At 34.5% G+C, this 12,347-nt stretch overlaps 1 protein-coding gene across 1 annotated transcript in view; it reads left to right on the forward strand.

The window, feature by feature from the left end:
- Nucleotides 1-12,347, forward strand: part of LOC107590662 (leptin receptor-like) — a 25,274-nt gene that overhangs the window by 7,559 nt on the left and 5,368 nt on the right. Inside the window, exons 7-12 of the mRNA XM_016279563.1 lie at nucleotides 3,326-3,471; nucleotides 5,178-5,316; nucleotides 8,486-8,758; nucleotides 8,856-8,961; nucleotides 9,036-9,247; nucleotides 9,632-9,646. Coding sequence (XP_016135049.1) covers nucleotides 3,326-3,471; nucleotides 5,178-5,316; nucleotides 8,486-8,758; nucleotides 8,856-8,961; nucleotides 9,036-9,247; nucleotides 9,632-9,646 — 891 coding nt within the window. The remainder of the gene's footprint in view (nucleotides 1-3,325; nucleotides 3,472-5,177; nucleotides 5,317-8,485; nucleotides 8,759-8,855; nucleotides 8,962-9,035; nucleotides 9,248-9,631; nucleotides 9,647-12,347) is intronic.

A 12,347-nucleotide genomic window follows, 5' to 3' on the forward strand; every position in this document is an offset into this window, starting at 1 on the left:
TCTGTCTGTCTGTCTGTCTGTCTGTCGTTCTGTCTATTGTTGTATTGTTCTGTCTGTCGTTCTGTCTATTGTTGTATTGTTCTGTCTGTCGTTCTGTCTGTCTGTCTGTCTGTCTGTCTGTCGTTCTGTCTATTGTTGTATTGTTCTGTCTGTCGTTCTGTCTATTGTTCGATCATTCTGTCGTTTTGTTGTTGTATCTATCATTCTATCCATTCTGTCAGTCTATCTGTTGTTCTATCATTCTATCGCTCTGTCATTGTGAAATCATTAAGTAAAAACTGGAATCTGATTGCTTAGCTTCTGCTGACTGAATGGAAAGGTCCAGAACAGTTCTGCGAATAATGCTGATTTTGTTAGTCTTATGTTATCAGAGAGCAACCAGCTATTTCATTTCCTTCATTCCTGCCCATGTTTACTTTGAGGGCTGTAAAGTTCCTAGAAGTGCTGAGTTTCCTTTTGGCAAAAATGTACTGCAGATTTAGTTATTTCCTTTCTTTTTTACGTATAGGTCTTAAACATGGTCTCATAACATAAACCTTTCTCGAGGAAAACTGCTACATTTTTTTGTTCATGATTGATTTAAAGTGTTGTTGATTGAGTTAAACTGTTGTTTTAGTTTGATAACGCAAGTAGAAATGGCCAAACATTTTGTATATTGTTTATGATAATCATAAGTTTCCTTCATTTACTGGCCAATGTAAAATATTACAGTGGTACATTTGCATAAATGATGAATGACTGATCATACAGCTTGTAGCATGTTACTTTTTGTGAAGAAAAAGTTGTGAAAATATATTATGAACTAAAATTCATCTTCACAGTAACCTGTAATGACTGTAGCCCGTGAGTTCATGGAGACTGATACCAGGGCAACAGGTGTTTTATTAGGGTGTGTTTGTTCTTTGGGACTGGAGGCTAAAGAATACACATCTGTCTCTCAAGTGTTTTTCCAGGCAGTGGATTGAAATGGAATTTCACAATGGCATGGTTAAACGTCTCACCAGGTCCAAACCTTAAGTCAAGCTCTTTTTTAGTCATTGTACAGGTACAACAAAATTGTTTAACAAAGCAAGATTGTGTAACATATTAGTAAAATTAGTGAGATTAAAGGGGTCATATGATGCGATTTCAAGTTTTCCTTTCTCTTTGGAGTGTTACAAGCTGATTGTGCATAGATAAAGTCCCTGAAGTTGCAAAGACTAAAGTCTCAAAACCAAAGAGATATTCTTTATCAAGACGCTGTGTGTTTCTAGGAGAAAGCAAAAGCACTTTATTTGGCCTTCTGAAAGTAGATGCATTTAGGAATCTTTAAGATTACTTACAACAGAACAGCAATGCATTTTATGGACGACCGTTTTGTGAACCTAGGAGAGGAGGAAATTCTGCCTTTGCTATGACAATCTGGCCCTTCTGAATCAACTACTGTTTTGTTATTAGTTTAAGTATTTGCTATTGACTGTTCAAATGCAGAGTTTTGCTCATCGTGTGTGTGTGTGTGCATGTGTGCGCGCGTGCGTGTGTGTGTGTGAGAGAGCGAGAGAGAGCATCACATCACAGTGGAGTCAGCTGTCTTAACCGTGGCTTGTGTACTGCAAACACATACCAGCTTCATCACTGTGTCTGTCACGCGACTCTGTTCCCCTTTCGGGCTCTGTCTTTACATTTATTTTGAAGGGGCGTTACATTTTCGATGAGTGCTTGCGGTGTTCGGCCAGTCACAATGCACTGGGTCAGCTGGCCAATCAGAGCAGACTGCGCTTGTCAGAAGGAGGGGGCTTTGTTGAAAACAAAGCATTTGAGAGAGGCGGGGCATAGAGGACCTACAATAATGTACAGTATTTGAAAAAGAATGTGTTTTTTGAACATTAAAGCATGTCAACATATTCTGTTACACCAAATACACAAAATAATGATCTTTAAAAAAGCATCATATGACCCCTTTAAAGGGATACTCAGTAAATAAATTAAGACTCTGTCAACATTTACTTGCCTTCATGTCGTTCCAAGCTTTAGTGAAATATCCAAACCAGCAGCTGTCAAACTCCAGAAAGGAGAAAAAAGCTCATTAAAAAACGTTATAAAAACACAAAAAAAAACCATAATTAAATTACTTAATGTGACGCTCACTATATTTCAAGTTTTCTGAGGACTTACAAACCTTTTTTTGTAAGAAAAAAGAAATGTAAGTGTTATTCACTAAAAATCTGAAAATCAGACATGGTCACCATTTACTTTCATTTCATGGATAAAAGCAGTCTGGACATTCTGAAAAATAACCCCTTTTGTGTTCCATGGAGCAAAGAAAGTCAGGGGTTTGGAATTACATAACAATAAGTAAATTATATTAGATTTATCTTTTTGTAAGTGAATGATTACTTTAGGTTTGATTTTAAGTAAACAATTTGTTCTGACATTTTCACTTCCTTCTTTTCTTTGAAGTACATTGAACGCTTGTTGAATGCTACAAACTAAATGACAGTAAATGAATAAAAAGTCCAATCAGTGTAAGCCTATTTGCATTAATTGCAACAGCAGGGAACCATTTATTTTATAATGTGTCAGTGTCATTGAGGTTGGGGTTTTTAAAGATAACGTTAGTCTGTTAATAAAGACTGCCTCAACTGATTAGTATTAATGGTATTGCTATTATTAAAATAAATAAAATTGCTTTGCCTTTTTTTTACAAAGCAGTGGCTGCTGAGGCCATCTTGTTCTAGGCAGACATAAATACTTTGTGCAGATAATACTTGAATATGGATAGCAGATATATACGTATGTTTTTTTTAAAACTTCAAAATACCATCAAAAGGCACAAGACAACTGTGAATGGACAACCTGGAAATGGAGTTCTCAATTTTGCTCACATTCTCTCTTAATTTCTCTAAATTGTTCACCATCGGACCTTTGTAGAATGAATAAATTTAATTGGAGGCATCTGTCTTGGTTTTCCATTGGCTAAAGATGTTTTGCCAGTCTTCAAGAATGGGGATTCCCCTGTGAAACTATGTCATCTGAAGATGTTAAACTGGTGATTTTTGTCGTATTCACACCCTCCACCACTTTTTGACATAATGCAGTCGATTCCCCACCCTCTGATAACAGCCGTTGAAGACCCTCTCATGAATGGTGAAATGTCAAAAACAACATCTCATAAAGATCATTAAAAAAATTATGAGACTTATTATCGTTATGAGACTATGTCCTACCTTTGAGATGTCTAGACATAGAGCTGTTGTCCTTACAGGCTTTTTTATGGTCATTTTGGTTAATCATGATTACTTTTACAGGTATTTATAAATATTTTGTACATATCCTCCTTTCACAGGAAGACCAGAGCCACCTGTCAATCTGCATTACGATGTGACGACTGAAGGCGAAGTAATATTCAGATGGAGTGATGCACAACCTAACAGTGATGCCATAAACTTTGAGATCCGATATGCATCCAATTCCTCACTTCAGCAGTGGGAGGTAATTTAACTAATTTGTTGGTGTGATGAATGTTTTGTAATAACATTACAAAGTAATATTTGTGAGAACTGTAACGGGCTCCCAGAGAATGCCACAGAAAGCTTTGCAGGTTTTCACAGAATCAGAATTACTGTAATACACACAATTCTATACAAGCATAAGTTCTTGCATGGTTGATGATTAAAGTGATTTAAATGTACCTTTCACCTGACAAAGACAGCTATCTTTATCCAATGATCTCATTGCATTTTGTATTTGTCTCAAAAGTGTGATTTTTAACTCGCATACATTTTTGTATATTTGGATAGACTCTAAAATATACAATTTCAACATATTGACAGCATCTAAAATGTAAACCCTTTTACTTATGAACACTTTTTTTAGTTCCAACCAGTCTCCAGGGGATTTTAATTGATTTGTACATCTCAAACTAAAAGGGTTTACAGAAATGTATAATATCAACATATTATATCATCATATATCCATAGTATATATATAAAAAAACTATGAATATGAATACTGTTTTAATGACTGTTAAATCTCAATTAAATTAATCTAACATATTTAAATGAGCAAGTTTCTGCAGATTTCCCCACATAATTGTTAAAGAAAATGTGAAAGGGTTTTATAATTGACCTTTATAAAAATATTTTGACTATTACTCACATCTTCTGCTAGGCTATAGTTATTTGTTTAACCTACACAGTAGGGCTGCACGATATATCGAAATATCGCAAATGTAAAAATCTCGATATGCATATCGCAACGGCGTGCGATATCTGAATAATTTTAATAATAGGCTACTTAAATCAAAACATTGCAAAAGGTCAACGTTTTAGTTCGACGCATATAGCAGAGAATTGCTTGCCCTTAAAAAGAGTTAAGTGTAATAAGTTGCAGAAAACAACACTTCGTCTCCTCTTGCTGTCTGACTCACACCTGAAGCGCGCGCACAAGTCGCATCTCACACAGTGTCTCTTCTGCCGCACACGTGCAAAGAAAGAAATCGTAGCAAATCGTGTATCATTATACTGGATCCGTGCAGTCGGTTTTAAAGGGACAGCAGCCTATAAATACGTGCAGCTGAATATGTCCCTAATGTTAATCAAACATCAAAACGGCTATAACAAAGATTAATCTAAATTTAATTCATACAGTGAACACAATGCAGTGTTATTTTACACTTAATTATTAAATTTCTGTACCTGAATACTACTGTTTATTTTATCTATGCTTGTAAATTGTGTATTTGTTCTTTTTCTTTCTTTTTTTACTGACTGTTCACTTGCCTTTTAACATGTTTGAACTTTCTCAGACTATAGTTTTTGCTGTGGTATATGAAGAAGTACTTAAAGTGTATGGAAAGCAAAGTCACAATGATATAAAATTAGTGTCATTAATTTTTTTGTTTGTTTGTTCACATTGATGTTAAAATTACATTTTCTGATTTGTGACATTACTTTTTATGTAATGCTAAAACACTGCTGGTCACTTTCAGAAGTTGTAGTGATTCTTTCTTTTCCAAGAAAGAATGTGAAACAAATTGGTTATATAATTTTCATTTTTAAATATTTTTAAATATAATTTAAATAGATTTTTCACACTTTAAGCAATATTGTATCGCATATCGAATATCGCATTTTTTTCCAATATCGCACAGACCTACTACACAGTGTGAATGAATCTTTGAACTATGGCTCTTTTAGGTGGTGAGGGTCGAAGGTCGTTCCTGGGTCTCTCTGAATGAGCTGAGTTCTGGGATCAGATACATGGTCCAAGTGCGCTGCCAAAGCCATATCAACTACTGGAGTGAATGGAGCCAACCCTTCTATGTCACACTGGATAGTAAGGATCTGCAATTCATGAATTTTACGTACTAATTCTGTTTATGTGGTATACGCATACATTTGGTAATTAATTCATATAGTTCCAGAATCAAAGACCTCCTCCCATTTAATGACTTGTAAGGTATAGTGAATAAGTAAATATATGCAAATACTGGCATTTATGAAAGGGTACTCAAAATATTGCTGCCTGGTATGCTCATGTTCCCATGACTGACAGCCTTCTGTTCTCAACAACAGAGTGCACAGGTGGACACATTTAACCTAACATCATTCAGTCTAAAAGTGGCTTTTAGTGTATGTCAAACTTCATGCAAATGAGTGCTTTTGCTGTTCCTGTTATATTTATCTTTCAGAGAGATCCATTGTCTTCCCTAAGCCTCCACTTTAAGAGTTTGACGTTTGATAATTACATTCATACTGTATACAGTGGGGAAAAAAAGTATTTAGTCAGCCACCAATTGTGCAAGTTCTCCCACTTAAAAAGATGAGAGAGGCCTGTAATTTTCATCATAGGTATACCTCAACTATGAGAGACAAAATGAGAAAAAAAATCCAGAAAATCACATTGTAGGATTTTTAAAGAATTTATTAAATAAGAAGTTACAGGTCTGTGAGAGCCAGAAATCTTGCTTGTTTGTAGGTGACCAAATACTTATTTTCCCGAGGAATTTACCAATTAATTCTTTAAAAATCCTACAATGTGATTTTCTGGATTTTTTTTTTCTCATTTTGTTTCTCATAGTTGAGGTATACCTATGATGAAAATTACAGGCCTCTCTCATCTTTTTAAGTGGGAGAACTTGCACAATTGGTGGCTGACTAAATACTTTTTTGCCCCACTGTATACTTTGCTACTTTGCATCTGTATGGTGCTTTTGCTTGTTGCTGTGCACTCACAATATCTCTTTGATTTGTCCTCTTGAAGATGCATCCAATTCACTGTTCATTTTCAGAATTAATTACAATGCTAAACAGTCAGTTTTCTAATGTTTTGAGAAAGCATTAATATACCATTTGCTTGCTAACTGAGGTCAAATATTGCATTCGCAAGGTATATGTTATACTTAATATTTTTAAACCAGATCAACACTGTACAATTGGGGTAGTGTACACATTTACATAAAATAACCAATTTTTCATGCCCATAATTACCAATTTAAAAATACAATCAAATATTTAGATTCATTCTTAGATGACAATAGAGTATTGTATGTGTTGTAAATTTTTATGAGGCCAGAGTATGTACTGTCCTTGAGTTCTTTTACCTTGTCATTGTTGGGTTTATTAATGAGGTTTAGATTCCTCCTTGTAAACATTTTTTTTTTGTTAAAACCCTTCATAATTCAAACGAAACACCAGTTTGCATATTAAAAGTATTTTGCTTGGCATCATGTTCAGTCTCAGGCCAATAAAAGATTCTTAAATTCGTTGAAGTTTAATGTGAGCACTGTATCTATCTTTAGTGGTTATTTAGTGTAAAATTATATAAAATTAGCATTATTTTGAAGCGTTAAGCAACTTCTAAAAAAAAATCTTACTAGAGATAACCCGTAACATATAAACACTGTCCTGTGGTAGAATAGAGCTTTATATATTATCTTAATTATTTACTAACACTAATCAGGTGGGTGCTTATTTATTTCTTATTCTTTTTTTTTTTCATTTGCTTTCAAATGCCTGCACCACAGCAGTACCCATGAGTAATATATACGTTTGAAAAAAATATATTAGTTTAGTGCAGTAGCCAGTCTGAAATACTGCTGCCAACTAATGCTGCACTTATCTGCACTTTGGGCTGTCTGCATATTAGTTAATGTTTAAACTGTTTCAGCTTGATTTAACATCACGAGAGACTTGATTCTGTCTCTGTTTTCCTACTTTGATGCATTACTCATGTAGCACCTGTCATTGTGTTTGTGTTTGTAAGCTTTTTCAAGGAGGATCATGCATTGTTTTTCTGATATGCCAGTTGGGTTGTATATTTTCAGAATCCATGTTGCGCAAGTCACCATAGCAACTAAGCTTCAGGTTGTTCACTAGCATTAAAATAAACCCACTTTCTTTTTCCTGCAAGGGACCAAGATGGGAACGAGGGAAAATAAAAAGCAATACAAGGGTGAATCTCAACACCTGTCAGAAGCATGTCTAGGTCATATTTCATCCTAAAAGCAAACAAAAATATTTTTTGTGCATTGTAAGTTTATTATTTTAAGCATATGTGTTGTTACTGCAATCCAGTATTTATATTTGTAAATTATTATTATCATTATTACTAAATTTCAGATTTAAAGTTGTATATTAGTAGTATTTGTTGTGCCTTTAGTGCATGTTGCAAACATTTTACTGCAGTAATTTCAGTACAATACAGTAAAAACTACTGTTTTACAGTGTTGAAAGATTAAAATCATAATTAAGAATAATGATGAGAATGAAAGATGTAAATAAAAGATTAAGAATGAAAAATGTAAATTAAGTAAAATTTTCAGCTGTATTATGATATTGTTAATTTTGGGAGAAATATGCTTGGTTTTTATGAAAATAAGGTCACAATGGTATAAATCTTAATGGTACAAAAATAGGCTTAATTTTCTTCATGCAATATAATTTCTTACTTTTTTGGGATGAAAATTGAACCAGATATGTTGTCAAGAGATTCGCCCACTTGCTGATATGCCACATGCTATTCTTAAAGGGATAGTTAACCCAAAAATGAAAATTCTGTCATTAATTACTCACCCTCATGTCATTCCAAACCTGTAAGACCTTCGTTCATCTTCGGAATACAAATTAAGATTTTTTTGATGAAACCCGAGAGCTTTCTGACCATGCATAGACAGCAACATAACTACTAATGTAACTTGAACCACTGATGTCACATGGGCTATTTTAACAATGCCCTTACTACCTTTCTGGGCCTTGAATGTGATAGTTGCATTGCTGTCTATGCAGGGTCAGAAAGCTCTCGGATTTCATAAAAAAAACTTAATTTGTGTTCTGAAGGTGAATGAAGGTCTTGCGGTTTTGGAACGAAATGAGGGTGAGAAATAAATGACAGAATTTTCATTTTGGGGTCAACTATCCCTTTAAGTCTGGTTTATTTATTTGCATGTTTACTGCACAAAAACGCCTTCTTTAAATTTTTCTCTATCTTTCTCTGCTCCTTAAAGTCAGTTACATCCCTGCTGAAATCTTCACGACACCAGGGTCCCAGGTAACGGTTTATGCCGTCTTCCACAACCGCAGCTGGAGTGCTAGTAAAGCTGTGTGGATGCTTAACGGGCAGGTGAAGATTCCGGAAAGCCAGTACAGGGTAATCAACGAGCAGGTTAGCGCAGTCACTGTGACGGTAGATGAACCAGGGTTTGATACTCTGATGTGCTGCCATCAGTGGGGAGAGAGGTTCAAGTGCATCATCGCCTATGCCAAAATATACACCGAAGGTAAGCTTTGAATTATGGAGGACATCTCTAAACAGAAATGTAATTTTTTTTGCTTTTTTTAAAAACTAGAAAATGTCAAATTGGCTCTTTTTTTTAGGGATGTTTAATGCAGATTTTACCTGCCAGAGCAAGAATTCAGAGGTGGACACCATGAGCTGTGAGTGGAATAAGAGCGCTTGGGCACAAGTCAGACTACTTTACAGGTATGAACACAGTCATAGTTCATCAGCCAGATTGTTTATTGCAAAGATGGTTAAGATATTACTTTTTGTTGTAGACAATATACATCAATGTGTGAGACCATATCAGAGATGGAGGGCAGCGAAGAAGCTGAAGAAAACATGGAGTGTCCATCTGGAGCAGGAGACCACAGAGAGTGCACTTTAAGAAATCTTAGTCTGTTCTCCTGCTACAAAATCTGGTTGGAAGTGGAAGGAGGGCGTGGAAAAGTGAGGTCATTTCCTGTCTATGTTGCACCCATTGACTATGGTGAGTTCCAAAGTTTTTTCAGCAGCATTCCATTTGGAATTCTGTTGACTTTTGAATATAGAAGTAAATATAATTAAATATATCTATAAACATACACTACTGTTTAAAAGTTTGGAATTTGTAAGTTTTTTGGAATGTTTTTGAAAGTCTCTTATGCTCATTCAGGCTGGATTTATTTAATCAAAAATATAGTAAAACAGTAATATTGTGAAGTATTATTGCAATTTAAAATTATTTTTTTATTTTAATACATTTTGTTTTACTCAGTCTTCAGTGTCATGATCCGTCAGAAATCATTCTAATATGTTGAGTTGGTGCTCAAGAAGCATTTCTTATTACTGTATTTTCACGGTTAAAGACAGATGTATGCTTATTGTTTTGGAGGTTACAACAGGAAAGGTAACATTATCAATATAGTTGTTTTACTATTACTTAGCCTATATATTCCAGAAGCATTATTTTGCGTCTTTTTTTGGTTATATGAAATTGAAAACATGTTGAGAGCGACTATAGTGTTAGGATATGGTTGTAGACTCTTTCTCAAATATCAGAGATTTTTCAGCTTGAGTCCTTGGTTAAGAAGTAGCTTTTGTTACCTCCAGATCAATAAAAAGAAGAAAAAAAAATACTTTTAAGTTAAAGCTGCAGTCCGTAAGTTTTGCCTCTTTGTCGACATCTCTGTTTGAAAACCTGGAATTGCAGCTGGGTGCGGAATTATCTAGCTTGCGTGGGTTGTGAGTCGGCACAGCTCCAGTGCGGATGAATCTGATGTTCTGAAGAGTATGTGTGGCAGTCTGTCACTGCACCGGTGTGGATATTTAATGTACTTCGCAATCAGACTCTAGCCTACGTCTTGGAATATGACCCAAATACGAATTTTCACTGTATATTGTTAAAGGGTTAGTTCACCCAAAAATGAAAATTAGCCCATAAATTACTCACCCTCAAGCCATCCTAGGTGTATATTAGGGCTGTGCGATATGGACAAAAAAACACTACCGCAATTTATTTGATCAATTTTGCGATTTCGATTTTAATCACGATTTTGACACACACAGACATGCTTTACAGTCATAAATGCATTCAGTGTGAATTTAAAACACATTTCGGCAGCAAGCTACATTAAAGGGATTATTACGTTTTGAATATGGATATTTTTCTTACAAAAACGCATTGATTCGCTACAGAAGACCTTTGTTCACCCCCCGGAGCCATGTGAGACACTTTTTTTTTTAATGGATGGGCGCATTTTAATTAAGTGCTTTTGGACTGATGCATGCAACACCCGCTGAGTGCCATGAAACAGCTTGAAAGATCAAAGACAATTTTTAATATAACTCCGACTGGATTTGTCTGAAAGAAGAAAGTCATATACACCTAGGATGACTTGAGGGTGAGTAATTTATGGGCTAATTTTCATTTTTGGGTGAACTAACCCTTTAAGGTATATTGAAATATCTTAATTGAAATAAAGTTTTTTTTATCCACCTTTTTCCTGAATTCAGGAAAAGTCTCACCCGACTCATTCTGGAATGATGCTTTACATTACATAGTCAAATGAACGCATTTTCCAAGCAGATAATATAATGTCAAACCTATGAAAATGGTTTTAAAAATCACTTGGTGCCATCATTTTACCTTGTTTTAACATGAATTTTTATGGAGACTGGAAACCGACAGCATCCAAACAGAAGTTGAAATCCATCATGATGGCGCTCGTTGGTTACTCCGAAAAAAAGTGGATAAATAATATATTAAATAAACAGCTTCTGTTTTGTGGCGATCACAAGAAAATTATTTATGTAAGCAATGTTTATGATGAAACCCACAGTACTTTGTCTATATATATATATATATATATATATATATATATATATAACAGCAGCATAAAACAAAATCTAAATCATTGAAGCCAGACCAAACTGTAACTGCAGAAAAGAATATGCAGGTGAAAAAAATCTTTGCCAGCTGATTTGAAAAGATAAAAACAATAAGATTAGACAAAATAAACCATTCTTTCATCTTGGCCATCGTGAGTCTTCAAACTTATTTTGAACACACATTTGCTTCATAATATCCATCTGTATGTCTGTGAGTCATGATGAGTAACTTTATAATTTGTGGGAACTTGATAAGAATGAAATAGATGTTTACAAGAGGGATGATGACAATTTCAAATAATAATAAAAACATATATTAAACTTACATTCTTTTTAAAACTTCATTTCTTAAATTTAATTATATTAAACATACAGACATCCTGAATATGAGTTACTCCGTGACTAAACTAGTTCATATGTAGCTTCCAGAGCTGCAAAGTTTAATTTGCAGTGTGATTGTAATCATATAAATGCCTTTTTCGTAATTTAATTGACTTTGTCTCCGTAGTAGGAATGTTTTGAATTGAACAAAATTACGCTAGAAAGTGTAGTAGGATTAATGGAAATTGCACCACATATGACCCACCATGATGCGTATCACTGTAGGAATGTGAACTAGAACATAACTGCTGGGGTGAAGATCAGTATGTGCTTGTAATACCATTTGTCAACTCTTTACAGCATCTTTCTAATATCTTTACATTAGTGCAGAGCTGCCTGCTTGTGCCAGAGCTCATGCTTTTGAAGTAACCATTGCTAGCAGATTTCCATCAGCATTACAGGATATAATCAGAGTCATTCTTGTCTGTTACAGTATGTACAGAGTTGTAGGAATTTGCCACACCTTTTTCTAAGCTGAGAGAAGACTTAAATGAAAGTTTGTAGTCTGAAGTTCCAAATAACAGATAAGGAAGATCTGTTCCTTATCTGAGCTTTCTAGAAATCAAAAATGTTGAAGTCATAGCACTCCATATGGCACAATAGCGATTTGTCCGATCCAAGTTCAAGTTACAGCTTTTCCAGATACCATTCCTCTCTCTCCAATCTAATCGTTTCCTTACTTTCTATGATTATACTATCTAAATGAAGGAAAAAGGTAAAAAAAAAAGAAAAGAAAAAAAGAAACTTGCTTACTGAATGAAAAAAGCTTACGTTCTAATTGACATTTATTAAATTTGTATATTGTTTATATTAATACCTATTTAATAATATAAAACTTA

This window comes from Sinocyclocheilus grahami, unplaced genomic scaffold, assembly GCF_001515645.1.
Source record: "Sinocyclocheilus grahami isolate Dianchi unplaced genomic scaffold, SAMN03320097.WGS_v1.1 scaffold131.1, whole genome shotgun sequence".
Taxonomy (NCBI): domain Eukaryota; kingdom Metazoa; phylum Chordata; class Actinopteri; order Cypriniformes; family Cyprinidae; genus Sinocyclocheilus; species Sinocyclocheilus grahami.